Genomic DNA, 26,105 nt, shown 5'->3' with positions numbered 1-26,105 from the left:
TATGAAAGCAGCAGAGAGCAATTTAGGCTCGCAAACAAACTGACTCGCAGGCTGTGATGTGTTAGAAATTAGTCATGTTTCGGTTCGTGCTTCTGATTTTGCTCAGCAGCCGTCTGCGGTCCTGGAAGTCGAGCAAGAGGGGAGAAGCAGGGAGCGGTGGGGCAGAGGGGCTCCTCCAGAAAGGAGAACCGAGCCCTCCGAGCTGCCCCACCGCGCGTGGTCCAGCGCCGGCAGGCAGCCCTCCGCGCCGGCACGGCCGTGCCGTTGCCTCCGGTCAGGGCTTTGCGGGGTGACCTGCTGCTGAGGGCTGAGATTTGCCAGCGCTGCCTGCGGGCAGGAGCGGCGGAGGTTGGGAAAAACGCATCGGAGGTTGGGAAGCGCATCGGACGTGGTGTTTGAAGGCACAAAGGGATGCTTTATTGGCCTGGGGCTTCTCATTCAGCGGCTTCCCCAGCGTGGACACCTCCGCAGGGAGGTCTTTTACCTTTGCCAGAAGAAAGGAGGGGAAGGTCGCCCCATTGTTCTCGGGCTTCAAAACCGCTTCCCCTCCCCGAAACCGTGGGGCCGGTGGGGGGCTGCTTTGGTGGCGTTTTTCTTTCATGAGTCTGGGGGTGGGTTAGCCTGATTTTCAAACACCTTCCTCCAGCCTTTCCCTTATTGTACAGCCATATACTCCTGCCGGCGGGCAGTAAACCAGCAGTTAAAACCAAATCCCCTTCTGGCGGGCTCTCTGAGCCCCGTCCCTCCTCCTGACTGCCGCGGGGCTCAGCCCTGCCGTGCTGCTTTTGAGGACGAGCGTCCAGGGGTGCGTCCACCGTGGCCGCAGGGTTTGCTGGAGGTGGGAGCTCGCCGGCTGCCCTGCCCGGTGCAGTTTGCTCACCCCAGCGAGCCGCAGATGCTGTGGACCAAAGCCAGGCCCTTTCCTCCACTTGTTCGGCCCTGGGAGCCCACGAGGGCTGAGGGCATTTCCACTCGCTGTCCGTGACAGCGGAGCCCCCATGTATGGCGGGGGTCCCACGTATGGGTGGGCACCCATCACGTGTGGGATACTGGTGGGAAACAGCCAAGGGAAACGAGCCTGGGGGTGCAACGCCACGCAGAGGTGTCACCTCGCTGTCCTTGCCCTCCAAAACAAGGTGCTCAGCGCCCGGGGAGGGAACGACGACGCTGCGGTGGCTGTAAAGGGCCCGAGCAGCGGGTGGGTTGATTTGTTGGGATGTGCAGCGATATATTTTCCCTAGCGCTGCGGGTGTCCTGGGTTATACAGCGTGCTGAGACTGCCCGGTGCTCTGCCGGAGCCCGGTTCTTATCAGTCGCTTTTTCTTTCTGCCCAGTACCAGCTCGCAGGGGACACAACCCGAGCGGCGGCAGGGCAGAGCACAGGGGATGCCCACCCGGCCGGCGCATCCCCCGGCACATCCACCGACATCCACGGTGCTGCACAGACCCCAGCAGGAAAACTCACGTTGGCTCCCGTCTTTCATATAAGAGCTAGGCAACGTTGATAAATCTGAGCCAAAGGGCGATCCCGGTGCAACGGCTGCTTTTAATCAGTAAGAGGACATCTCGCAGGTGAGACCGGGGGCCTGCAAAGGGACCCCCTGGGAGGGGGTTACCCAGCGCTGCCGGCAAAGCCCCAGAGACCCGTGTTGAGTTTGGACTGTTTTAATGTTTAACAGGTGCAGGTGCACCTCCGCAACGCAGGCGGCGGAGCAGGAGGCTGGTGGTAGTCAAAAGAGAAAAGGGGTTTTACAGCACGTGCTGCAGGCGCTTTTTGAAATGGTAATATCACATCATCTCGCCTCTACTTTTCTGAAGCGGTAAAGCCCAACTCGAGCAAAAATATTCCGTTAGAGCTAATGAGAGTCGCGCATATCAGTCTTTTCAGTGGCTAGGAATGAATACAGAATATTTTATCCTTTAAAATGCTGGGCAAACATTAACTAATCCTCCCAACACCCTTCTGGGGTAGGTAAATATTACTCTCTCCCAGGTGCAGAAACTAAAGAGGAAAAGTTATGTGATTTGCTTAAAGCCACAGAGGGAGTCAGGTGGGGGTAGAGATGAGGGGGGAGGGTTTTTTATAGCTTGTGCCTGTGGTTGTGCTCATTGCAGGTGCTGCCTCTCAGCCAGCGTTGTTTTATAAAGTCAGTTGTGGCGGTGGGGAAACGCGCTGGCGTCTCCTTAGCGCTCCAAGGAGCGGAGCAGCGGATGCGCTAGCACGGCTGCCGCCGTACAAACCGGCCACGCTCCGGGGTCTGCCTGGAGCACGGACAAAAGGAAGGGCTTTTGGGGACAGGGTTTTCGGGGAGCGCACAGCTCTGCAAAAGCCCTCTCGCTTTGAAGTCACTAAAGTTTCGGCCGGTTGGCTTCGAGGCAGGACTTAATGTCGTGAAAAGCTCGTCGCTTCCAGGCTGAGCTTGCCATGGGTGGGGGGTGCCTCGCAGGGGGCTTAGCCCCGAGCCGCCTGCCTTTAAAGCGGGTGATAAATGTTGTCTGCAGAGCTGGACTTGTTTATCTTTGGGATTTACATCACAGATACAGTGGCGGGACAGCCCTGTTGTTTGCAGACCTGGAGGGAAAGCTGAGCGCCCGCTTCTGCCAGCCTGTCCGTCCCGAGGAGGGGGCTGCTGCCGTGGGTGTCGGGGGGCCGCCGCTGCCCAGGCTCAGCCTGCCCGCAGCACCCGCTGCTGCTCGGGGCGAGGGTGGCTCTTGGGAAGTCAGCGCCCGGTGCCTCCTCTTCTTCGTGGCTGGGATTTTAAGTGCCCTTGTAGCGAGAGGTTTCTCTCGTGTTTAATTGCACCACGCTAACCTCTCCCTGCTCCCGTTCCCATGGCGCGTTGGCGCGTCTCCTTGCTTGTCTTCTCATCTCTGACCTGGCCAGGGCTTCAGTTCACAGGCGATCAGATAAAATTCAATGGAAACGTTTGTGTGTCAAGCCGCTCTCGCCTGCAAAGATAAAGGTCACATATGTGCCTCCGAGGTAGCGCTGGGGTTTACCAAGTATTTACCCAGCAGACTGCGACCACGGCCGCTTCAGGGCAGCCGCCGTCCATTGGAAAGCCCTTGTTTGTTGTCCCCGATCCCATTTCGGATCGGGTCCGAGGCAGGGCCACATAGTCAGGGTCCATTTCTGCATGATGGGCTGCCAGGGAAGGCTCCTGTCTCTGCTGCGTAGTGCCTGGGCTCTTTTAATTAGAGACACATGGTTTATTATTTGAAAGAGTGTGCTTTCCCGGTCATTTGTTAGGATCTTGTATCTGAGAGTGCTGCAGCTTGTAAGCCTTAAATTAAGCTGTATGAAGGACATTGAGCACCTCAGGAAGGGGGTGCTGCAGAACCGGAGCCTATTGTTCTTGCCCTGAATTGCGGGGAAGCTCTTTCCCCATGCCGGCTCTTTTACTTGGTAGCCAACTAATACACACGGTGGTTTGTTTCTGTCTCCATCTGTTCCAATTTCAGTTTATTCACGGCTCTGTAGGTATTGTACACTCTGCTGATTTTTTTTTTTTTTTTTCATGGGAGAGCCTCCCCTTTTCATGGTTCACTTATTCATTTTGTAGGTCTCTGGCTTCCTCGTCAAGTTTTCTCTTTTGTTGTATTAATTGGTCTTAAATCTATAGTCAGGTGCTGCGCGCGTGCTTCCCGGGTACACCTTAACCATCTGCTGTGTTTCATCTCCATGGTACCCAGGCCAAATTCCAGCTCTGGTAATGACATCCTGCCTCCCCGCATTTTCCCTTTGCTTTTAATTGGCTTTAGTTCACTTTTTTTTTTTTCTGTCTTAATGTGCCCCTTCACTCAGCAGCGGGGGATAGGTGGATTTGGGTGGTGAGGGGCTCCAGGCTGCTGGCACCCACCTGGGGGCAAGAAATCCAGCAGCGGGCAGCTCTCCTGCCTGCAAGGAGCAGCCACAGCACAACTTCACGACTGGAGAGCAAAACGGGGAAAATGTTGCACTGGAAACAAGATGCACGTTTTCCACACTGAAAGCAGTTGCATGACGTTCGGAGGCACGCAGTGAATTTTGCATTTCCTCAAAGTCTTTTGCAGGAGAGAGTAGGTGGCTTGCTGAAACGGGTGCCATTGCCTCCTGCCTGTCCTTCTGTCCAAACAGATCAGCTGTAGTTCCTGGAGGAGGGCAGAGCAACTCCTGATAACGTTTACCTCTGGCCTTAACACTCTGAGATCTTGATACCTTCAGAGTAAAAACCAATGTATCCAAGTGATCCCGGAGGGTATTGAAGCTCCAGGAGTCTCGCTGGCGCTTTCGCCTGGCTTATCTGACACTTTAATAGCGCAACAGTTGTTAGCTTTACAACCGGGTTTCGGGAGGACCAGAGTGGTGTCTGTGTTTGGGAATTGCTCTGTGGGGCACACGTTTTCCTGAGAAGGCTGGTTCTTGCTTTCTTGCTACTCTTTCTTTCCATCTTTTTGTTTTTTAAATACCGGATTCTCATTATTGTTAAAGAGATTCTCTAATGCTCAAAAGCATGGCCTAAACTTCTTATGCACTTTGTCTATTCCTTGCCAGCCTGGAAGCTTTCTCTTCTCTCTGCTAATCCTGTTACTTCCAGTGACAGCCCCAGCCCCGGGGTGAGCCGCTGGCAGGGCTCCGTCTCGCCTGTGCTCTCCGACTGCGAGTCCTAAATGTCACAGCCCGGCTCCAGTTGTTGTACCGAGACCCAGACTGCGGATGGATGGATGGATGGATGGATGGATGGATGTCCTCCTGCTGTTCCTGCTTGCTGCTTATCACCTAATCTCAGTTTCATTGGAACAATTTGTGCAGTTTAATGTCAACAGTCAGACCTCTGCTACCCCGGTGTGGTTAGCTGCTCGTTTATATTGTTTTACATGGGGCAGCCTGTCAGGGGGTTTCTCCCTGGCTCTTAGGGTGGGAGTTCAGGGCAGGGACCTGGCCCAGGGGCCCCACTGCTCCCTCGTGGAGGGACCTCTGCACTGGGCTTCCCAAAGGCATCTGCGTGTCCTGCTTTCAAGCATCATCAAACAGGAGAAACGGCAACTGTGTCCTTCCCGAGGGCACTGGCCGAGAGCCTGGGAAGAAGCTGTGCTCTTTGGGATCCCCCCACCCCAAGCCTGCCTCCCCTCCTTCCCTTTCCTAGCCAGATACCCGGCACGCTCTGCAAACAACTCTGTGAACTCTCGAAAGGAGCCGGAATCGCTGTTGTCCCCGGCCTCCCCAAATCCAGCATGCTCTTCATGTGGATTAAAGGTTCCCACGTGCTTTCTGAGGCCACATGCAAGGGCTGGGCTTTGGACCGTGTTCCCCTCCATTTCCTTGGCATCAGGTGAAAGCTGGACCATTTCCCCCACCGCAGAGCGGGACTAAACTGGACGGCAGGGCCAGGTGCCCGACAGGGGGCTGGGGCCAAGGCACGTGCCTCAGACTCTGGCCAGGGCCACGACCAGATTCTTGCCAGCTCCGTTATTAGGTGAATTTGTCCATGCTCAATTTACTTTACCTTTCATACAGCCCTGTGTGCAGGTTACAGGATGGGCTGGGACTCTAGCGTGCGTTTAAATGTTGGTAAAACATGTATAAAATGAAATACCCCCACGCCTTTGTGCTTGTTGGCACTTGGCTACCCAGTCAGTAGCACTTTTACAGCTTTCGCAGCAGTCTGGGTGCACAGCCCAGAGCTGCCGGCACCCAGCAAGAAGGTGGGTGCCTGCTGAGGTTGGCAGCAACACCTGCCTCTTATACAGCTTTTTGTGGCAGGAAAAATCTTCCTGGTTGAGTGCAGGACCAGTGGTGGAGGCTGGGCCGCAGGCAGCCGCTCAAAAGCGAGGTGATGATTGGCATCACTTTTTGCCTCAGTAGGCAAAACGTCCGCGGGACTTCAAATGCCTGGTGGTGGTTTCAACTGCTTTGGAAATGCCAAAGGAAGGATTGGGACTGTGGGAGTGTTCAAGGGAGGGTTGCCACGTGAAGTTCTGTCATCTCCTGGGCTTATGTGAACCAGTGGAAGGAACATCAGGTCTTGTCCTTGCAGAATTCCTCTCGCCCTGTTCTGCACAGACCGTCCCTTGAACCAGCGGTAAGCCGCCTGTGCTCCCGTCCTCCTGGCAGTGGAGCATAAAGTACTTGTACCGACGTCTCCCCTAGCAAACCAGCTTTGAACACGTAGGGAGAGAGACCAGTTCTTACCAATGAACAAAGCAGTGCAGCTAAGAATAAAACCACCATCAGTGAATAACCCTGCAAGCCCCAATCCCACAAGGTCCTTGCAATATTATATACCATTTGTCTTTTGAGCCTTAAGGTCTTTGTGAAGATGGTGGCTCGCTCGGCAAGGTGTTAAGCATGCACATGTGTGCATGTAGGAAAGTGTCTGTCCTGAAGCATTTAGAGTCCAAGTGCACAAGGCAGGCGGCAGGGGAAAGGAAGGGCTATGGATCCCCTTTCCCTGACAGGGAGTAGGCTGACTACAAGGCAGATTTTTTTAATAGTATTTGGAAGCACAGAGATGTCAGGAGGAGGTTTCCCTGACAAGTTGCTTGCTGTGACGCTTCATAGCACGGCCTTTGGGGTACCTCTGAGAGATTAAATGTCCTTGAAAATTTGGTCTTGGACTTGCGAGACTTGGGAGTTCAGCACCAAGTTTCGGACTCTGAAGTAGTCTTTTAACCATGGCAGCATCCTTCGTTTGCTACAAGGTAATACGTTGGGTCAGATTTGATTGTTTCAAACGCATGGGTTGGTTTACCAGTGCAGTGAGTTAGTACTTCGCTTGTATCCGCCCCCCCGTAGCTCTAATTTCTGTATTGATGGAACAGTTTGTGAATGCTCATGGATTTACTAGTGCTCTTGCTCCTGTGACAGAGAGAAGTGGTTTTTCGTGTTTCACAAGTAGACGGTGTGGCATAGAAGAAATAAGGTTTTTTAACTCGGTGTCAGAGAAGAAAATGTTGGCAGGGTGTTAGCAGTGCCTCGGGTGGGCAGCATCCTGCCCCCCCCCCCCCCCCCCCCCGGGATGCTTACAGCAGGGAGCAGAGGTCCCCTGGTTAAGGACTCAGCCGGTGCTCTCTTCTCCTGCCCCTTTCCATGTTCCCACAGATCAGATCAGCCCTCTGTGCCACAGCCTGTCACCTGATTTATGGGAGCCATAAACTGCAAAGCAGAAAGAAATAAAAATACTAAACACTTAGTGTTTTTTAAAGGCCAACAGCGCATTGAAGTCTCGGTGATAATTTGCTCATAAAGAAATATTATGCTTCAGATCATAATCCTAGGCTGCAGATGGAGGCTGAGATCTGGCCTGAGTCCCTCCCACTTAGGCTGTAAAAGGAAGGGAATGGGATGAAAAAAACCACATAGCATGTGGGGATTAGGCTTGGCTATCTTGCTGTCCATCACCTCTGGTGCCTGGGAGGTCATGTGGAGAAGTGCTGATGTTCTCCAGAAAAAACTCTTGTTCTCTGCTGGAGGGACAGTGGGCTGGCGAGAAGAGAGGGGAGGATAAAAATCCGCAAGCAGTAGTCAAACAACTGAAATTTATAGGCTGTGTGGAAGTGCCCAAATTGTTGAGAGCTGTTCCCCTGGACTAAGCAGGGGGTCTTGCCTGTAATATTGTCAGTCTGGCCAGGCCAAACACTTGTTGGTGCTGCTTGGGCAGCAGTTGCCTTTAATATTTGTTGCTGAACACTGATTTTTGGTCAATGCACATAGGTGTGTCTGTTTCCAGCAGTAAAAACCAGCCCCCAGCCAGCACAGCACCTATAAGAGCAGAGAAGCGGTAGGTACAGGAGCAGGTTAGACCTAAGTGGTGTCAGTGATCGCTAGAGAGGTCTCCTGGCTGCCCCGGGCAGGGGCCTGCTCTGGGTGGCTAAAATTCCTTTCTGGTTAACCTTCCTGCTGCAAACACTGCCTGTGCCTATTTACCTACTGGGTTTGCACTGGTGACTGGCACCCAGCGGCTAAAAGCAATGCATTTCACCAAAGGAGATCAAGGATTTCATGGCCAGTTCAGTGCAGCCGTATTTTCTCGTATCTGATCTTTTCCACCTTACCCTGCCAAAACTACCTACTAGTCCACTGCCATCTCAAATGAATCTTCCTGTGATGCTCTAGGGTTGCAGGAGGACAGGAAGGTTGTCAGCAATTTGTTTGATTTTTTTTTTTTTTCCTTCTGTTCTTTATGTCCCTCTGGCAGGGAGGCTGCCTGCAGTGCTGCCTTGCACCCTGAACAGCACAGATCTTGGTTCCCTTTTTCAAGTCTTCTTCCTACAAGAAACTTTTCTTTAAAAGAGAACCTTGCTTTCTCAGATACACATCCTAAATGTGGTGATGTTGGGCCATTTATAAAGACATGGGAAGGGAACTGGGAGGAAATTGTCACTTCTGGGTTTGGGGGGGGGAGGTTCCTTTTTTTTTTTCTCTCCCCCAATAATCAAAATGAACAGATTTTCTGGGAAGCCCTAGCTCTGCTCTGGGACTCATAATATTAATGAAGTCCACTATTCCAGCTCCATTCCAGGTGCAGCCTGAGCGGTGTTGAACTATCACCTCCCCTTGGCCTGCTGGCCACACTGCCCCTGGCATTGCCCGCTACGCAGTTCTTGGTGTTTGCGATGAGAGCACACTGCTAACTCACTCATGGCTTGGCACGTCTGTAGCTCCCAGGACCTTTTCAGCCGGGCGACTACTCGGCCGGTCTGTTCCCAGCCTGCACTGATGCCTGGTGTTATTCCTCCCCAGGGCAGAGCTTTGTACTCTCCTTCCTGTGCCTCGTGAGGTTGCTGTTGGCCCAAAACTTGAGTTTCTCGGGGTTGTTTTGGATCCTCAGTTTGCTGAGAGTATGATCTTTCTCCCACGCTACATTTAAAGGGTTTTTATCACTTCAGGAGAGCTACTGAGTTCAGCCATGCTGCACCTTGAAGGCTTGCTGGCGATCTCAGCAGACACGTGTTAATGGTAACCGAAGGGGCAGGGTACTGCATTTCAACAAGGACTTTCTTAATTAAAATAAGAGGGCTTTAAGAAAAACAAATCCAAAGCTTAAGTAGCCTGGTTGAAAAGGGAATCCGAAGTATTTAACTTCTCCTGCAAAGATGCCGCTTGGGCAATTCCCCGGTTACCAGGGTGGTCCTGGGCTCGGCAGTGCCTGTACTCCTGGGGCAGGAGCATCTCCTCCTCATGCAAGCAGGAGAGTTTCAAATACTCTTTGTCAACCCCAGAGAAGCAAGGGCATGAGTCTAGTTTAACTCCCTCTGGGAAAAAAAATCACTTTTACCTTGTAAATTAATCCAAGAGTGTTCCCTCCTCTACAGCCCTTTACAGTATTGAACACCATAGGAGAAACCTCTCGGGGAGAGAGGGCTCACAGGCTATTTCTCCTCTAGTGAGATCAGGCAGTTCATTATCTTGGAGAAATCAAAACTTTCAAAGCTTCTGGCTGCCCCCATCTTTCCTTTAGTGTTTCCTGAAGCATTTAACAGCATCCTCTTTGCCTGTTTCCCAGTGACAGGGTTCCTCTTTGCGGTCAAGGTTTCTTTCCCTCCTGCTCAGCCACTGAGAAGCAAAGACCTTGTTAGTACGTCTTTGCAGGGAAAACAAACGATCGTGATGGCCAAACCCCACCATTTCTTCTGGTAAGTGGCTGCAGAAGTGGAACTTGTTCCTTTCTCCAGTTGTTTTCACTTCTGCAAACATGAGGGAGAAGGAACGCTTTCGCCTACCAGACACAAAGCACACTTGGAAGTGTGGTGAATTTGTAGTGATGCCTTTTAATAATACACAGAAAGAAATCAGCTCTGAAATTCATTCCCCCCAGACCTGTCCTTTGATTAAAAGGCTGCAGGTGAGGTGTCCTTGCAAGTTTGGCAATAGGCACTGGTGCTATCTGAATAGCAATGAACATCTCGCTTCTAATAGGGCTAAAATAGTGGCCATGGCTCAGAGTAAGCAATAGCTGCATGTTCACAAACGGTGCCAGAAGTGGTTGATAAATCACTGATCGCTCCAATAAAATGCTCAAATATGAGGAACACTTCCAGTAACTTTACTTGGATGTTCTTAACTCTGACATTCAGGGAGCACAGACACTTATAAAGAATAATACACAGATATTGTTCATTATAAAGTATGTAAATAAAAACCAGCAGAACCATATGCTCTCTGGACATCTGCAGGTTTGGATAAGCAAGAAGCACGCTTGTGCATTGTCCTTTAAGTCGGTGTAGGCTTCTCTCTTGGGTATCAGGTCCAACGCTCTTACCCACACTGGTTTGGGCAATAGCTGCAAAGCGAATGAAACCTGTTTGGCTTTTTTGCTTGTGAGCCTGCAGGGAAGCTGGGGGTAGGAGAGGTTGTTTGGCTGCTCCGCTGGTGGGGACGTAGTTATAACTGCTGTGTAACCCCTTCTTGCTGGGTAACTTGATTGCTGCAACAGGCGTACGCTGGGGTGAGTAGTGCCGATCCGAGGCCAGCCAGGATTCAAAGCACGCCACCAGCTCAGCAACTCTTTTGCTTTGATTTTCGTCCTGGCGACATCCTGCCCAGTGATACCTTTGGAAAACTACATTCGCAGCTCCATCCATCAGTGCTTCTCTCCCAGGTTTGATCAGTGCTGGGCTCTTGCCTTCCTCTCTGCTTTGGTTCATAAGAACCTCTTTCCCTCTGTGCCTTTCTTGTAGCTCTTCTGTGTGTACATCGCTGCCTCCAGTGGGGTAGGTTTTCTGCCCACCGGTGGGGTGACCACACTCCAGGACATGTCTACCCTCTCCCTTGCTCTGCCTCCGAAGGAACGGCTCCTCAGGAGTGGCGGTCAGCACAGCAGTTGGCGGATAGAAAATCACCCCTGGGAGCTCAGAGTTTCTTTTGGAGGTGACCTGGCTTGTGAGGGCTTAATGGCCCGACAAGAGACTGGCTGCGGGATCCGCAGCAGTCCCCTCCCGCTCCCGGGAGAAGCAGCCCCGCTGCTCTCATCTGATGCTGAAGTGCAACGCTGACTCCGTTACCCATCCCCGCTTGTCCAGCGGCAAAGCGATTAATTTTCCAAGTGACATAGTCTATTGAACACTTCTTTAAATTAGGGCACTGGAGGCATAATTTAGATTAGGGTTAAGTTCTAGCTGCAGGGGAGACACTTAAAACACACAGCGCGTGTGCCAACAGACCCACTCATCTCACCAGAAAGTGAATAAATCTGCCTTCTTGGCAGAGAATTTCCTGCTAAACCTGGGGACCCTTTCAGGCTTCGCTGGGTGCAAAGCTGTTTTGTCGCGAGAGGAGGAGGGAGCCGTGGCCTGATGGAGACGGGTGCCGTAGCTGAGCAGAGCTGGCTCCTCGGGCACCGGCTGGTGAACGAACACTGTCTCACCACCCAAATGCACAGCGATGCGGTGGAGGTCTCTGGGCAGATGGGGTAGGAGATGCTTTCTCTGGATGTCTCTCTTATTCCTAGGAAACCTGTGCGATGTGCTTTTCAAATCCGCTGTTCCAGAAGAGCAACTAAACACGTGCTGAACTTTGATCGTGTGACTGTTGGCATTAATAAGTTACAAACTGACCGAAGTGCTCTGCAGGAGCTGAAGGCAGCCCGGGGGAAGTGCCCTGCTTCTCAGTAAGAGGCACCTTGTTACACCCCATCCCGTTCCCATCAGCTTCATTAACTCGGGCAGCTTCTCCGGCTCGGATGCCAAAACGGCTCTTGTAGTCACGTTAGTTCAGCTCTGGGCTGATGCAGCTGGCCCTCCAGCTGCCGAAATGCCGCTGTGCGGGACCGCCAGCTCGGTGCAGACCCGGGGCTGGCGGGGCAGAGCTGCCGTGTCCCCGTTTGCCTGAGGAAGAAGGGATGTGTCATGGAAGGGGCACAGAGGAGAAAGGCCAGGAGCTCTGCCACCAACCCACCGCTCAACTCCGGGCTCAGCTCTGGTCTTTCTCCTTTCTCTGACTTTTTACAGTCCAAGATGAAGGCCTTTTGCTTTATCTGGCTTCTTGCTTTATCTACCCTCACAAAGTCTCGTCTTAGCTGGCGGCTTTGGGAACGACTGCCTTGCTTCTGCAACGTAGATGTTACTGGGAATCTCCTGACCGCTGAACTCAGTGCGACTCCTGCTTATAAAGCATGAGTATACTTTACAAGAGGTGCTGAATCTTCGCTGTGAAGTGCAAAACTCAAAGAAGCAAGTGATGCTGTTTAGATATCGTGGTTTCTACTCCTCTTGTTTTTCTTTTAAAGTAAGAATTTTACAGTTTTCTTTAGCAAAAACTTATTTCTGGACAAAGCTTGTTTGGGGACCTCCTTGTTGGTGGCCATAGGAGCTTTTTTCCAATGACGACTTAGAATTTATTTAAAATACACCAAATATAATGAAAAATAGGAGAGAAACTGAACTTTGGGCAGAGCCTTCCTCTTTAGTGTGCACTCCTTAGTACCAGAAAATGTCAGAAACTGTTCTCCCAACACAAGACTGAGAAACGGGCTCTTTAGTTTTATGTATACAGCTGCCTCCTTACCATCCCTGTCCCTTATAGATATGCTTCAGGCTCCATCAGCAGCCTCTGAATGGTAATTCTCCCGGTGCTTGTCCCCAGATCCCGCTGTTCTCTGTGCTGGAGCGCCCAGCACGGCTGTCCCGGCGGTGGAGCAGATGCGTGCTGGGGCTCCTTCGTGGTCCCAGGTGCCATCCCTCTGGATCAAGCTTTTCCCTTGCGTTTGTGGACCTTACCTTTCTTTCTTCGCTTACGTCCCGTTGGCTGTATTGCCTGAACGAGACCTACCTTGCGGTTGTTTCTGCACGTGGCTAAGGTCGCCGGTGCGAGCGGTGCTGGCGGGGAGGTGCGGGACAGCCGAGGGCGGCCAGGGCAGGGACCGCACGAGCCGGTGTGCCGCGTCCGGATGAGCCACGGGCTGTGGCTGCTGTGGGGCCAGGCGGCGCTTGTGGTCCCTTGGACGGCGGCACGGGCATCGGGGGGTCACCCTGCTCCTCGCACTGGAGGGGCCTGGCTTTCCCCTTCTCTCCGTCCTAATGCCGGAGCAGTGGCGGTGGGAGGAGAGCGGAGCAGCGTGCTGCAGCTGGGGACCGACCCCTCGGGAGGGCTTGGCAATTATGGCTCTGCCCTCAAACAAGGGGAATCTGGGGTCCTGCCGCCAGCCCTGCGGGACCTGGGGGGGCTGTGATGCTGCAGCCGCAGATGTGGCTCACGCAGGGTGGGGGGCCGTGGCTGCCTCTTGACAAAGCAGCGGAGGTTTGGCAGAGGCGTCCGTGCCGCTCCTGAGGCCGGGAGGGATGCGGATGGTGTGGTGGGTGCTCAGCGCACGCCGAAGCCCGTGCTGCCAGATCTGGTCCCCGGCGCAGCTCGGCAGGGCTTGCCTTCCCCGCCATCCGCGGGGCGAGGGCAGCCCTCCCGCTCCCCTCCGCCTCCCGACGGCATCGCAGGGCCAAATCTCTGGGGGAGCCGGAGGGGGCTGCCGGGTGCCCCTTGGCTGCGGAGAAACAACCCCCCCCCGCCCCGCGTCCGTCTGTCCGCGTCGCTCTGCAGCCCCCGGGCCGGGCCGTCGGGGGTGGCGCGGCGGGGACCCTCCCTGCCCTTCTGGGGCAGAAGGAGCGCGGGCCGGCGGGCCAGACGGGCACGTACGGCGGGGAGAGAGGGCAGGAGGCCTTTTTCGCGCGCGAGGCCTTCCTTCAACAAAGCCGTTTCTGTCCCGCTCCCGATATTTCCGCCTGTGCGGTTGGGGAGCGGGGTGGGGGGGTGCGTGTGTGCGCGCGTGTGTGTGTGCGGAGGGAGCACAAAGGACCCCAGACAATAGGGCGAGCGGGAGCATTCCTCACACCCATGGCGGCCGGCGAACGAGCTTTGTCTCCAGCCGCTGCCTCCCTCCGTTTCGGGGAGCAGTCGCTGCCGTGTCCCCCCCCCCCAGCTCCTTTGTTCCGGCAGGGGTGAGACGGGCAGGTGAGCGGCGCGCGGGGCAGGGGGCCGGCGACGTGCTGCGGCGGGTGCATATTAATGGATTTCTCCAGCCTGTCGCTGGGTGTTCGACTTGATTCATGAGGCTCCTCCGTCTTGGGGAACGACGAATGCGGCCGGGAGGGAGAGAGCTATTGTCTTGCCAGGCCCCGGTGGCCCTGCCGGTGGTGCTGCTCCGGCGGCTGCCATCGCCGCCGTCCCCAACCGCAAAAAAAGCGCTTTGCGCCTTTGCCCCCGACGTCCTTCCCGCCCTGGGGTGTCCGTCCGTCCGGGGCGACGCGAGGTGGGACCGGCTGATACCCGCACACCGTGGGTGTCCCCCGCGGCGTGACGCTGAGTGGGGGAGAAGGCAGGCAGGCAGCTTCCCAAACGCACCGCCTCGAAGTGCGAGAGCAACCGCGCTCCAGCCGCGACGGGCTGCGTCCGAGCGGGGCTGCTCGTGTAAGTGAAAACGCTTCCACCCGGTCCCTTAGCGGCAGCAGAGATCGAACACGGAAAAGCCCATCGGTGCTTTTTTTTTTTTTTTTAACGGCAGCTATAGATTTTACACCAGATTTTATAATTGGCTATAATTTTTGAACAGAATAAATACGCAGCTGGTGGACGGATACTAGCCAGGCAGCAGTCAGCCTCTGTCTTGAAAAGGCTGGTTCAGGTACAGCATTTGATAATGCTGACATGGAAAGGGTGTGTATGGTCATACCAGGGAAGGAAAACAAACAGGACGGAGCGTACTCCATCATGCTGACAAAGACACGGATTGTACATGCTGGGGTGCAAATAGGATTGTTTGCATATTCAGCCGACTCTCTCTTCCCTTTTCCCCATCCCCGAGCACCGGTGGTGCCTGAGCTCCTCGGGGAGCTGTTGGAGTCGGGGGGACAAATGTGCGTGGGGGAGGGGGGCAAAGGAGCACGTTGAGGAGGGAGGGATGGGAGCAGAGAGGGTGCTGCTTTCGGGGGCTACAACGGAAAGGGGCTAGCTGGTGGGATGAAGCCCCGGGAGTAGGGTTTATCGGACTGAATGTAGGAAGCTACTGATGAGCTTGTCCAACAGCTTTCCTTTTATAACCCTAACGTGCAGCTCATCCTGTCCTGAACATCAAACAACACATCTAAATCGTGCGCCAGAGCAAAGTAAAGGTCCCAGGTTTGATTTTTTTTCCTTTTTTTTTTTTTTCTTTCTTTTTCTCAGCCGTCAAGGAATAAAGCTGAACTGAGGGGGCAAGGAGCATTTATTTCCAGTGGCTAAAGAGAAGGCAGCTGATATGAAGGATTTTCTCCAGCGATAGCACTCCCCAGGTGGCAAACCCCACCTCTGAGTTTCCAGTAAACCTACCAGGACTACAAAGCAAACAAATCAAGAAATGCCAAGGTGTATTTATTCTCCTGTTAACTTGCTGCCTCGATCCCTCCCTGGCGCACATTGGTGGCACGCAAGGGTGCACCCCGACTCTGTGTCTCGGGAAGGGGGTACTGCCGCGAGCCTGGCCGGGGAGAGGTGACCGAACGAGGACCTGGCTCCCAACTCCTGCTCTCCGGCCATCACAGCACGGAAAGGGGATGCTGGAGGGGAGTCTGGGTTGGGAACAGCGGTGCTTGGGGGCTGTGCCAGCCCTTTGCGCGGCCTGCTCTCAGCAAGGCAGAAAATTGGTTGTAAAGGGGAACTCGCACACACCTGTTTGCAGCTGAAGCTGGAGGAGCTTATGTTAGAGGTCACCTGGACTCCACTGCTGTCAAATATTGGCTGCAAGTGAGATGGGTTTTCTGAATGCCATGTTTGACTTGGTGACACATCCAGAAACTCTGGGAAGAGCTTTTTCAAATAAGCTTATCCTCAAGCTTTTTGCAGTTCTCTTTTTTCCCTTTTTTTTTTCCTTCTTCCTTCTTATAAAGAGAATTAGGCAATCACAGCATTTTGATGAGTTGCCTCTTAGCCTCTTGCTTCATAGCACATGGCCTTCCTGAAGAACCAAGGAAAAGCTGATAAATTGGGTGTAGGAGACTTCCCTGGCTTTCCTTTCCCCATCTAATGTTCCTCCCTGCGCTGCCCTCAGAGCATGTCCTGCTCCTAGTTGCTCTCTTAACTTGTCCCTACTTACACCATTCTGTACATAAGACACAACCGGGTGCTTTTCGCTCTGATTAAAATCATGCTGTGTAAAAGAAAATCCAAATTAGCTCTGGCCTTTGGGCTGCTGACAAGTTTCCAGCGCTGCTTTCAGCACCGCAGAGATTGCGTAACTCCAGATCTTCTGCGCAGTGACGTCTCCCCCTCTGTCATGAGCTGGGCTGGCTGCCGCACATCCAGGTTCAGCTATTAATACTTCAAGCAGCTTTTAGCACTGAAGGAGGAAGAGCGATTGCCAGCAGCTGGGTGGCATGCAGCAACTTGTTTTTTCTTGCTAGGGGACAATGATGTGGGAAGGGGTAAAAGGAGGAGGATTTCCTGGGTAATTCCCCAAGTTTTGATGTTTGTGCAAATACCTCCCAGTCTAATGTGTGCTGAGTGACTGGGGAGCCCAGTGCAGGGAGAGTTAATTCAGGAAGAGTACAGTAGCATCTTATACAAACTATGGCTTGAGTTTGCCAGATCTTTTATGCAATGAAGCACAGGGCGCTTTCCTGCCTCCTCCAGGGATTCAAGCCAGGTACACCGTTACACCGTTTCAGCATTGCTAACAGAAGGGCTGAGCCTGCAGCTATCGTGTCGGGTTTTCGGCAGAAACCTTTGCGTCTCGGCAACTTCCTCCAAGGATACTGAACCAAACGCCGTCCAGACTCGCGAGCGAACGAGTTGCAAATGACATCACTGATTCGAAACGGTGCGTGGGCACGATGTGGGCGAATGTTCCCTGCGCTGGGTGTTTTCTAAAGGTCTCTGAAGCATGAGGCATGACTGAATGACTTGTGTTTTCTTTAAATGACGAGTGGGTGAATCCTGAATTGTTGGGCTGCTTTTATTTTTGTTAGATGTGTGTGGGCTGACAACATGACTCAGTATTTTCTCAGCAGATGCAAAGATCATATTGCCAATTCTGGGTATACTTTGGGCAGTTTCATGCAGAGAACTGGAATGCTTTTTTGGTCCGGAGCTTTGCTTTTTGGCAGCCTTAAGCCTCTTGATGTGAAAATAAGTAAGTAATTCAAAAAATGACTGCTTTTCCAAAATGTACAAAAATACACTGAAGAAATGACTGAACATGGGGAAACTACCTCTACCCCCATGTTTTCCCAACAATTTATCTGATTATTTTCATGTTATTCTAGAAATGTCCATTAATGTCTGATTTTTTTTTTCTGATTCTCCCTAGTCGGGATTGCTCCTGGGCCATGTCTTTGTCGGCTGAGTATCATCTCCAGTATTTTTTTAACCAGCCATGCCCTGCCGGGTGAAAGCCACCATCTTCTGTCTGATAGGTGTAAGTTCTCACCCTGCTCCCAAGAGACAAGTAGGCATATTTGTGTGTACATATAAGTGGTTCGGCCAGTACCCAGAAGTGACAAAAGCCCCAGAAAATTTCTCTTTCTCCCTTCTGGCAACCTCCCTGCCCTGCTCCCCCTTCTTCGTCCTCCCTGTATGCCACCTACAGCATCTGGCATGTGCTTTGGGAGATGCATGAAGCCAGCCATGGACTGTGGATGCTTTTATTGTGCAACGATGTGTGCTCTCTTCTCCCATCCCCTCTTGTCTGCTGCAGAGCAGGGTGCTGGTAGTCACGTCCTTGATAAGAATAGGTTGCTTGCTAAGACCCTTACGTGTAATCATAGCCCAGCATCCTAGAGCCACTGACAAACTATTTTTCCCTGCTGATACCAGCCCTTAGCCCACCATGAACCTTGCTGAAGATATGGGAATGGCTAGGCAATACTAGACCTGTGGGTGAAGGATGTTGTGCGGCAAAGGTTATCTTTTGGGAGATCAGAAGATGATGTGCCTATAGATGTATTCTGTAGAGCGTGCAGGGTGAAATGAATTCCATAGACCCTGTTTTTTTGATCTCTAACAGTAACTTTAACCACAGAAAAATTCCCACACTCAACCCCTAGCAATGGCCTTGGCTAACGTGACCTCTACTTAGCACCGTGACCCAAACCCCACTACAATCCTGACTATACTGGCCCGTACAGCAGTGAGCCATACCTGACCGATAGCTAATTGTAAGCCATATGCACAAGCATGTATTGTAGTGCTAGGGGACCATATCATCTTCCTACCATTCTAGCTCTTCAGTTCTAAGCCCTACGTCCTATTCCTGACATTTTCTCTAGCCTCCACTGCCCACCCATGGCAATAATTCACCCCAAATTTTAGGTTGAGTGCATCCATCGTCCCTCCAGACCTAATGGAAAGCTGCTTGATTTGGTTAGCTCTAGTGCCTTTGTAGCCCTATCCCTAAATGACAAGAACTGGATGCCAGTCCTTATCATATCTCTGAAATCCTCACATTATTCATGAATAATCCCAGACTTTTCAGCCCTTTCTACCCCGAAGCCTGATTCCAGCTTTAACCATAAACTGTCAGCCAGCACTCCTCCAAACATAACCCAAAGCCTTCCGCCTTGCTGGGTACCAGCACTTGGGCTTGCCTAGAGGGGCAAAGAAAGAGGTGATGCTCTTTAGTCCTTGGTGTCCCAATCCCTAACCCTGAATTTAGTGTCTACAGACCTGATGGTGTTTACGTACTGGCCCGTACTTCTGAGTGCCAGAGCCGTTCACCCCAGCTAGCCCCAGCCCTCATGACTGTGTTTCTAAGGTCTTTGCTGGAGTCTGGGCACGGGGCTGGGGGCGGTCAGTGGGGCTTGCTCAGGGCACATTTTGGTAGAGTATAACACGGAAAGATTGGGGGGGGGGCATGGCTTGAGGGATCAACTGGTTTGCTCCAGCCACTGAGGGGATGGTAGGCTGGGTGCAACCTAGACCGTGGGGCAAGGGGGAGCATGAGAGTGTCGGTACATCAGTGAGAGAGCAGGGAGGAACACTCTCACAGAGAAGAAGCAGTGGGTCAGGGATGATTAGAAAAGCCTGAGAATGGCTGATGTGTCCCAGTGACCTTGCTGCTTTCTTAAAACAAGCCTCATTGCTCCTGCCTGCTTACTTCTCACTGCCCTTCTACAGGTTCTTCGTCACCATCCCCACCCCTTGTCCTCCTGCCTCTGGATCTCCAGAGCTACTTGCTCCTCTAGAGCTGGTTCCGCAGCCCTCCCCAGCCCTGCGGCACCGCTGCCTCGCCTGCTTCTGGCAGTCAGATCTCCTCCAGGGGCCAAGCATATGAACCTGACATTGCTTATTACAAGGCGCTCTGCCACCCATATTTCACGCTGGCATGTCTTGCTGGTTGGGAGCCAAGGACAGAGAGGGCTATGGCCCCAGGTCTCTTAAGGTGTCAGATGTGTTACTATGAATAATGAGCTTGCTTGTGAAGATTTTTGGGGATTCGGCTCTAAACTGGCTTCATTTATTTGTTTACATTCAAGGTCCATATTGAAATTTTTGTCTCTAAACTACATTTAATAAGACTGTCATATAAAAGCTCTCCAAGTTTCTGGGAAGAACACTTATTAAAAGTGGTTTTGTAATTCTTACAGTGTGTGGTCTTTGGCTTTTCTGAATTTTTGCTGTGTTACATTCAAGTATAGTTTAGTGTAGTTGGAAAGAAAGCTTGGAAAGAGAAAAGCTGACAAGAAGCAGATCAGACTGAGAGGGAGATGGATCTGGTTTATGCTTCTATTTTTTTGCAGCAGATGGAGTCGGTATTCCCCACCTGCTTAAGGAGTGCCCACAGCGGACTGACTCACAAACACACCTTGTTCTGAGAGAATCACAACAGCAAAAGGATGATGTTTGTGGTAGTAAAGAAAGTGTTTATTAAATGGCAAGCTTTGCTTTGCATGCTTAAGGTTGCAACTTCTTTCTTTAAAAAGAAATAAAATCTGTTTGTTGCAGTAATCAAGGCTGGTGAAGGGAAGGTCCCCATGGAGTGCTGAGACCAACCTGCTTCCTCATTCTTTGCACTCTGACTGTTGGGCAACTTTCTTCTATGTCAGTTGAAAACTTCCTCATCAAATCCAGTAACACAGGACTCACCCTGAAGAAAACAAGGTCTCCTCCCCACGTAACACACATTAGGCAGCCTCACCCCCATCTCTTATGGGAAAACCCAATGGTGTGCTTTACCACGGAGGTTAAGGGTTTTGTCATTTGCAGACACCTCCCGAAATACGACGTGTGTATTTTTATGGCCACTTTGGATAAAGTTAGCACTGCAGCTGGTAACTGCAACTTCAAGATAAAACTCACCATGTGACATCCTAAGGAACAGCAAACTGAGGAGCAAGGAATTGGTTTTTTTTCAGACTCCAACATGGCTACATATACTGACACTTTGTTGCACAAACACAGAATAATGACTTTAATTTGAACAGTTGTCTCTTAGTGGCTGTTATATTACCTGTAATTGTTTCTGCAAGAGCTTGCAGGCCCTACCATTAACACGCATCTTCCGGGGTGTGCTTTTGAATGAGATTAATAAAGGAGAACACTATTTTTCATGAGAAAGCCTCTTGGTATGTATTATTTCCAGAAACCCCCAAATCATCATTTGTTACCCTGCTGGTGTTTTTTACCCCTATTAAGCTTAACATCAGCTTTTTAGAGGACCGCTGTGTCCACGGTCACATTCTGAGTTGCTAAAATACTGGGGTGCATTGGAAAACAAGAGTACTGAAACATCCACTAACAACATCCTGCAGGTCAGAACCGCATGCACTTTCTAAATAGGTCGGGGTTTGGTCTGAGAATCTGGTATTTCTTGAAGAGGTCCTTTACGTTTCATATATTTCTCTATTTCATTCTCTACTCAGTCACATAGACTGCATGCTGGATTTATTTGTTTTACGTTTCTTTGCTGTCCCATTTGCTGCCAAATCATCATCTCATGTTGCTGTCTTATATAAATGTTAACATTAGCTAGCTTCACAGTAACAGCCTGGAAAGGAAACGTTTACTTCTGAGCTTCTCCCTGCCAAACAAACGTGCAGTGTATGTTTTTTTGTGGCTACTGGTGGTTAGGGGCACGGGATGTAAACTCATAATGCTGTATGCACCGTTAGTCTATTACAGTTATGATCACCGTAACACGCATTTCAACGTACTTATTGTTTCACTTTTAAATTGGTACATTCAGCGTGGAGGACGTGACTCCCTATTCCCTTATACAACATAGTCTCCACAGGTCCTTGAGACTCTGCCTGCCAGCAGGAAAAAAAAAAAAAATTCCATTTTAAACTCTACTTTTTTGTCCTTGATGACGTACAATGCATGCATCGGTGTTACTTTTGTGTCCTGAAAGAACGGGCGCTGGCATGGAACGGAACAGCGCTGCAAACATATGCAGAGGCCTTGACAAGAAGTAACGACCGCAGACCCCAGCTCCACAGCGTGAAAGCACCGGCCGGCCTCGACACCACGACATCAGTCGACGTGCCTCTGCCCCGAGAAGCAGCGCTGCCCGTCTGCTCAACGTTCGGTGTGCGCACTGACGAGCTGGGAAAAAACCTCCTCAGAAACCCGCCGGGAACGAGCGCTGCCTCACTGACTTTCCGTGAGCCGCGGTCTTCGGCTACTTCGACTGAACCCGCAGGAGCGGAATGAAGTGAAGAGCAGAGAGGACGGCCTCCCGCAGCAGGCCTGCGCGGCTCCCGCCGGCAGAACCATGCGGGACCCGGCTGCTCCCGGACAGCGGCCCCTACGCCAAGGCCCGGTGCTGTCTGCGGGAGGCCCCTGCTCAGGAAGGAGCCGGGACGAGCCCACCGAGGCGCAGAGGCCGGACCGCACCGGACCAGACGGCGCCGTCGGCCCGAGCCCGGCGGAGCGGGGGTGGCCTCTGCGCCTGCGCCGGCGGCCCGACAACAAAGTCCGGCCTTCGGGCGCCTTCGGACGCCTCCGGCAACGCTCGGCCGCTTCCGCCGCCGCGGTTACATAAGGGGGAGCCGGCGCGCGCCGCCGCCGCCGCCCCGCCTTCTCGCCGCCCGTGTCCTCGCGGCACCCTGCCCCTCCCCCCTCCCCGCGTGACGCTTGCCCGGGGGAGGGGGGACGGGCAGGGCCAGCGCGTGCCTCCCCGCGCCACGCCTCCCGGGAGGGGCGGGGCGGGCGGCGGCACGTGCGCTCCCCTCCCCGCGCCCAATGGGAGCCGGGCTTCCCTCCCTCCCCCGCGCACGCTCTGTTTCCAGCCGCTCGGCGGGACGGGCGGGGCGCGGAGCGTTCCGCGGGGCGCAGGCGCGGCGGGGACGGTGGCTGTGAGGAGAGAGAGGGCGGGGGGAGCGGGGGGCGGTTCTCCCCCTCCCCTCCCCTCCCCTCCCCTCCCCTCCCGCCCGCCTCCGCGGGGGCCGGGTGACGCACGTGCGCGCGCCCCCGCGCGCTGTTGTTCGCTCGCTCCCGCGCCGCCTCAGCCCGTGCCTGCCTTGCCGGCGGCGGGGCGCGCGCGGCGTGTGGGGCTGGCACGCGCGCTGTTGTTATTGGTGCCGCCGGCCGCGGCGGAGGGAGGGGGAGGGGGAGCGGGCGGGCGCCTCAGTCAGTGAGTTCTTTAAAGATGGCCGGAGCGGCGGCGACTGCCGCCGCGACCCCCGTGTACTGCGTGTGCCGGGAGCCCTACGACGTGAGCCGCTTCATGATCGAGTGCGACATCTGCAAGGACTGGTTCCACGGCAGGTAGGCGCCGGGAGCCGCGCGGGGACGGGCGCCGCGGGGCGGCGGCGGCGGACGGCGGCGGCGGCGGCGGGGGGGGGGCGGAACGGGACCGCCGGGTCGGCCGGGCACAGGCGGTGGCAGTCACCCCCCGCCCGGTAACGGCTGGGGGGACAATGGCGACGCGGCGGCAGCACGGGGAGGGGAACGGGCTCCCGTCCGCTCCGTCTCTCCCCCCCCGCGGCGGTGGCAGTGGCCGGTGCCGGCGAGGGCTGCCGTCCCTGGGCACATGGGGTCGTCGCTGGCGAGGGGGCGGCCGGGCGCGGGGGGGGAGGAGGAGGAGGAGGCCGGTTATGAAAGAGCAACAGATGCGGGGCTCCCCGGCCCCCTCAAGTTGAGCCGGCTTTGGGGAGGCGTCGCTTCCACCCCCCCCCCCTCCGCCTCGCTCCCCCGGGGGGTCTCTCCCGGGACAGGGCGGTCTCTCGGCGGAGAAGTGCGGAGGGGGCACGGCGCCGGCTGCTGGGGGTGTCTCCCCCGGCCGGGCCCGGACTCGGGGTCTTGGTTCGCCGTGCGTTTTGGTTTGGAGCGGGCGGCCGATCCGTGGGGAGGGCCGGGGGCGGTCGGCGGAGGAGGGTGGCCCCGCTCCTCTCGCCGCGGTGACGTTTCCAGCCCCGGTCCCGAGCGGCCGCCGCCGACTCGGCGCGTGTTGTGCGAGGCGAGCGTGTGAATAATAAAAGGCCCGGCGGCAGCCTCCCGGCTGCGAGGAGGAGGAGGAGGAGGCGGCGGCGGTGGGGATTCACGGGCAGTTAAACAAAGGAGCAAGTTGGGGGCCCGCGGCTCAAGCGGCTCGGCCGGGCTGGGGCTGCGGGGCTCCGAGTTGCCGCCCCCATTATGTGGGGAGCCCCGGCGCCGGCGTGCGGACCGGGGAGCTGGCGGCGGTGTAAGGAAGTGCCTTGTGATTGACAGCAGGACATTTAAATACCCCCCGTGTAACAAAAACAGGCTGCCGGCGAGACAGACAGCCGCCTCGCCCTCTGCCGGTACGGGGCGGCGGAGCCCGGCCGGGGCGGGCCGAGCGGAGCGGAGCGCAGCCGAGCCGAGCCGGCCGCCCCCGAAGTTGCCCGGAAAGCCGGCGACCGGACCGGGGCTTTGCACCTCGCCGGTGCAGCCGGCCGCTGAACAAAGCGGTGCGCCGGGGAGGGCTGCCCGTCGGGGAGAGGTGTCGTGCGGCAGCGCGCTGGCGGTCCGGCCGCCTTTGCCTTTCATCTCTTGCCCTCGGCGCTTGCAGCAGAGAAGCGGTGGTTGTGTGTGGTTTTTTTTTTTTCTTGGGCTTTGTTTGTTTGTTTGTTTGTTTCTGTATTTATTTTTTTCTTTCTTCCCCTCCGTGGCAAAAGAAAAATGCTGGCTAAAAGTAGGTTGCGTATCTAGGTGTTACTTAACAGTAATTATTACACATGGGTGTTTCCTTGCCACGTTTTAGGATGAAAGGAAGGCTTGCAGTATTTCAGATGTTGACTTGTACATACGTTGGGTTGTTACGCTCTTTGTGTATGGCTTTCCCTCGACTCAAACCACAGTATAATAGAAACTATGAAAGGGCTTTTGTAAACTGTAAAAACTGGCAAAGCAGAATTGTTGTACCTTTAAAAACAACCCCTCGTTAATATTTTTAACTAGACTGCTACTACTCTTGCCAGCGCTGTCGTTTGAAGCTAGATGCATGACAGCTTTTTTGGATTACAGTATCTTAATACAAGTTTGTCAGAACTTGGTCACTGCTTGTAGTAAAGGTGCAGACATCGTCTGAAGGTCTCTGTACAGTTACAGGTTCTCTCTCTTGCAAGTATTTTTCTGCATTTGCATGTTGCTCTTTCACTCTGTCTTGGCAATCGCTCGGCTCGCATGCAGGCTCAACTTAAGTGCCAGTCTTGTGCACCGATATTGCTAGGGTACAAGTGAACTAATTTCTGAAGTTGTTACGAGGAGGAAAGTATTGACTGTCTGATACAAAGGTGGGACAGACCACTCTGTAGCTTTCTTCCTAAATCTTGATCTGCTTAAAGATCTGCAGTGGTTCCTATTCTTGAGCTCTGTCATGCAATTGGTAGAAAAACTGTGCTGGCACTGAACTGCTTTGATAGTCTGAAACCGTAAGTGCGGAAAGTAAGCAAGCCAGCAGGATCTGGCAACAGCCGCGTTGCTCTGGGATTTAGTTGCATGCTCACCCAGTCTTGTGACTAAGGGACAGGATTGTGGGAGATCTGTGTCCTCTCCCAGCTGTGGTCGCTCTGGGAGTGCCTTTCCCCTTGCTCTAAGAGTATCTGAAGATAGCTTGTGAAAGAACATGTATACTCTTAAATCGTGACGTTTTTGTTGAACTTCTTGGTTTCGTGCTTTCTTGATCCCCCCCCCCCCCCCCCCCCCCGTGGAATGGGATTGATGTGACTTCATGTTAGACATATAAACCCATGCTTACTTAAGGCTGTGCTGTGCTAACATGATACCTAGCATGTATTACTGGATGACGGACTCTTTGGTGCCTTCCGGTGTATAGTCAAGAGAGCACCTTAGCAATATGCAGGAGGCAGTACAAAGTCTGTTCTGGCAGATTGGTACTAATTCGTTTAAATTTTTTGTGTGATTTTTTTTTCCTGGGTGTTCTTGCACTGTCTTCAAATGACTGTATTTTGGTTTACTGTTACCAAGATATTAATATTATCAAATATACATTTTATTGCTTCTGGCAAATATTTGTGTAAAAGTAAATATTTTGATGTGCCTTACAAGGTTGTGAACCTACATTCTGGGTTTTAGTTACTCTATGAGTGGGCCTAACAGCCTGCCACAGTCTTGTGTAATTACCTCTTGCTGAACAAAAGAGCATAACAGTGTGTGTCTGTATGGTGTTCTAGGCTTCGTCACTTTCTTGAATGGGTTGCAAGAGTGGAGAGACTATGGAGACACAGATATGACAAACTGTCAAATCTTTCAGATGGGCAAATCCATTTATATTTTAGATAATTTTTGTATTTTCCCGGTCTTTTTATCTTCTTTGAATGAAAATGTCACATTAAGCTGCTTCCCCCTTTCTGGCTTGTCTAGGATATACTCCAGCTAGCATGTAGCAGAAAAACTCCTTTATGCTGCTCTAAGTGTTCTACTTTTTCTTGAATCTGTTCAGTAGCTCCTGACACCTATTTTAAGTTCTTGGCTTCATCTTCAAATGATACGTATCATAGCATGATACTTCTTGATCTGTCTCCCTTCGTTTTTCTGATGCTTTACCTCAGTTATTAGGTTAACTACATACTGTTGTCTTTTCTCGCTTGTGTTTTTTACGGTGATGTATGTAACCTTATGCATGGAATATCGTTTTTTTAAACCTATCTTGCAGTCAGCTCTGTTCTTGAAATGTGTTTGTGGAGCCTGCAGAAATCCTATTGTCACCTTTGAAGTTTTTGTCCTTTTTTTCTGTCCATGATAC

General features: G+C 53.1%; 2 protein-coding genes across 14 annotated transcripts in view; both read left to right on the top strand.

The window, feature by feature from the left end:
- Positions 1-20,514, top strand: part of SLC37A3 (solute carrier family 37 member 3) — a 50,886-nt gene extending 30,372 nt beyond the window's left edge. For 2 of the 12 annotated variants that reach the window (XR_012653656.1, XR_012653654.1), the window contains exons 16-17: positions 15,131-17,072; positions 17,250-20,514. The gene's annotated coding sequence lies outside the window, so the exon portion shown is untranslated. The remainder of the gene's footprint in view (positions 1-15,130; positions 17,073-17,249) is intronic. The other 10 variants (XR_012653655.1, XR_012653657.1, XR_012653658.1 and 7 more) reach the window with 10 other exon arrangements.
- Positions 20,515-22,498: 1,984 nt separating this feature from the next.
- Positions 22,499-26,105, top strand: part of KDM7A (lysine demethylase 7A) — a 69,075-nt gene continuing 65,468 nt past the window's right edge. For both annotated transcript variants that reach the window (XM_075051955.1, XM_075051954.1), the window contains exon 1: positions 22,499-22,645. In XM_075051955.1, the coding sequence (XP_074908056.1) occupies positions 22,527-22,645 (119 nt within the window). In that variant the 5' untranslated portion in view covers positions 22,499-22,526. The remainder of the gene's footprint in view (positions 22,646-26,105) is intronic.

This window comes from Buteo buteo, chromosome 19 (genome assembly GCF_964188355.1).
Source record: "Buteo buteo chromosome 19, bButBut1.hap1.1, whole genome shotgun sequence".
Classification (NCBI taxonomy): domain Eukaryota; kingdom Metazoa; phylum Chordata; class Aves; order Accipitriformes; family Accipitridae; genus Buteo; species Buteo buteo.
The sequence above is the reverse complement of the archived record's forward strand: the minus strand, read 5'-3'. Positions and strand labels throughout refer to the sequence as shown.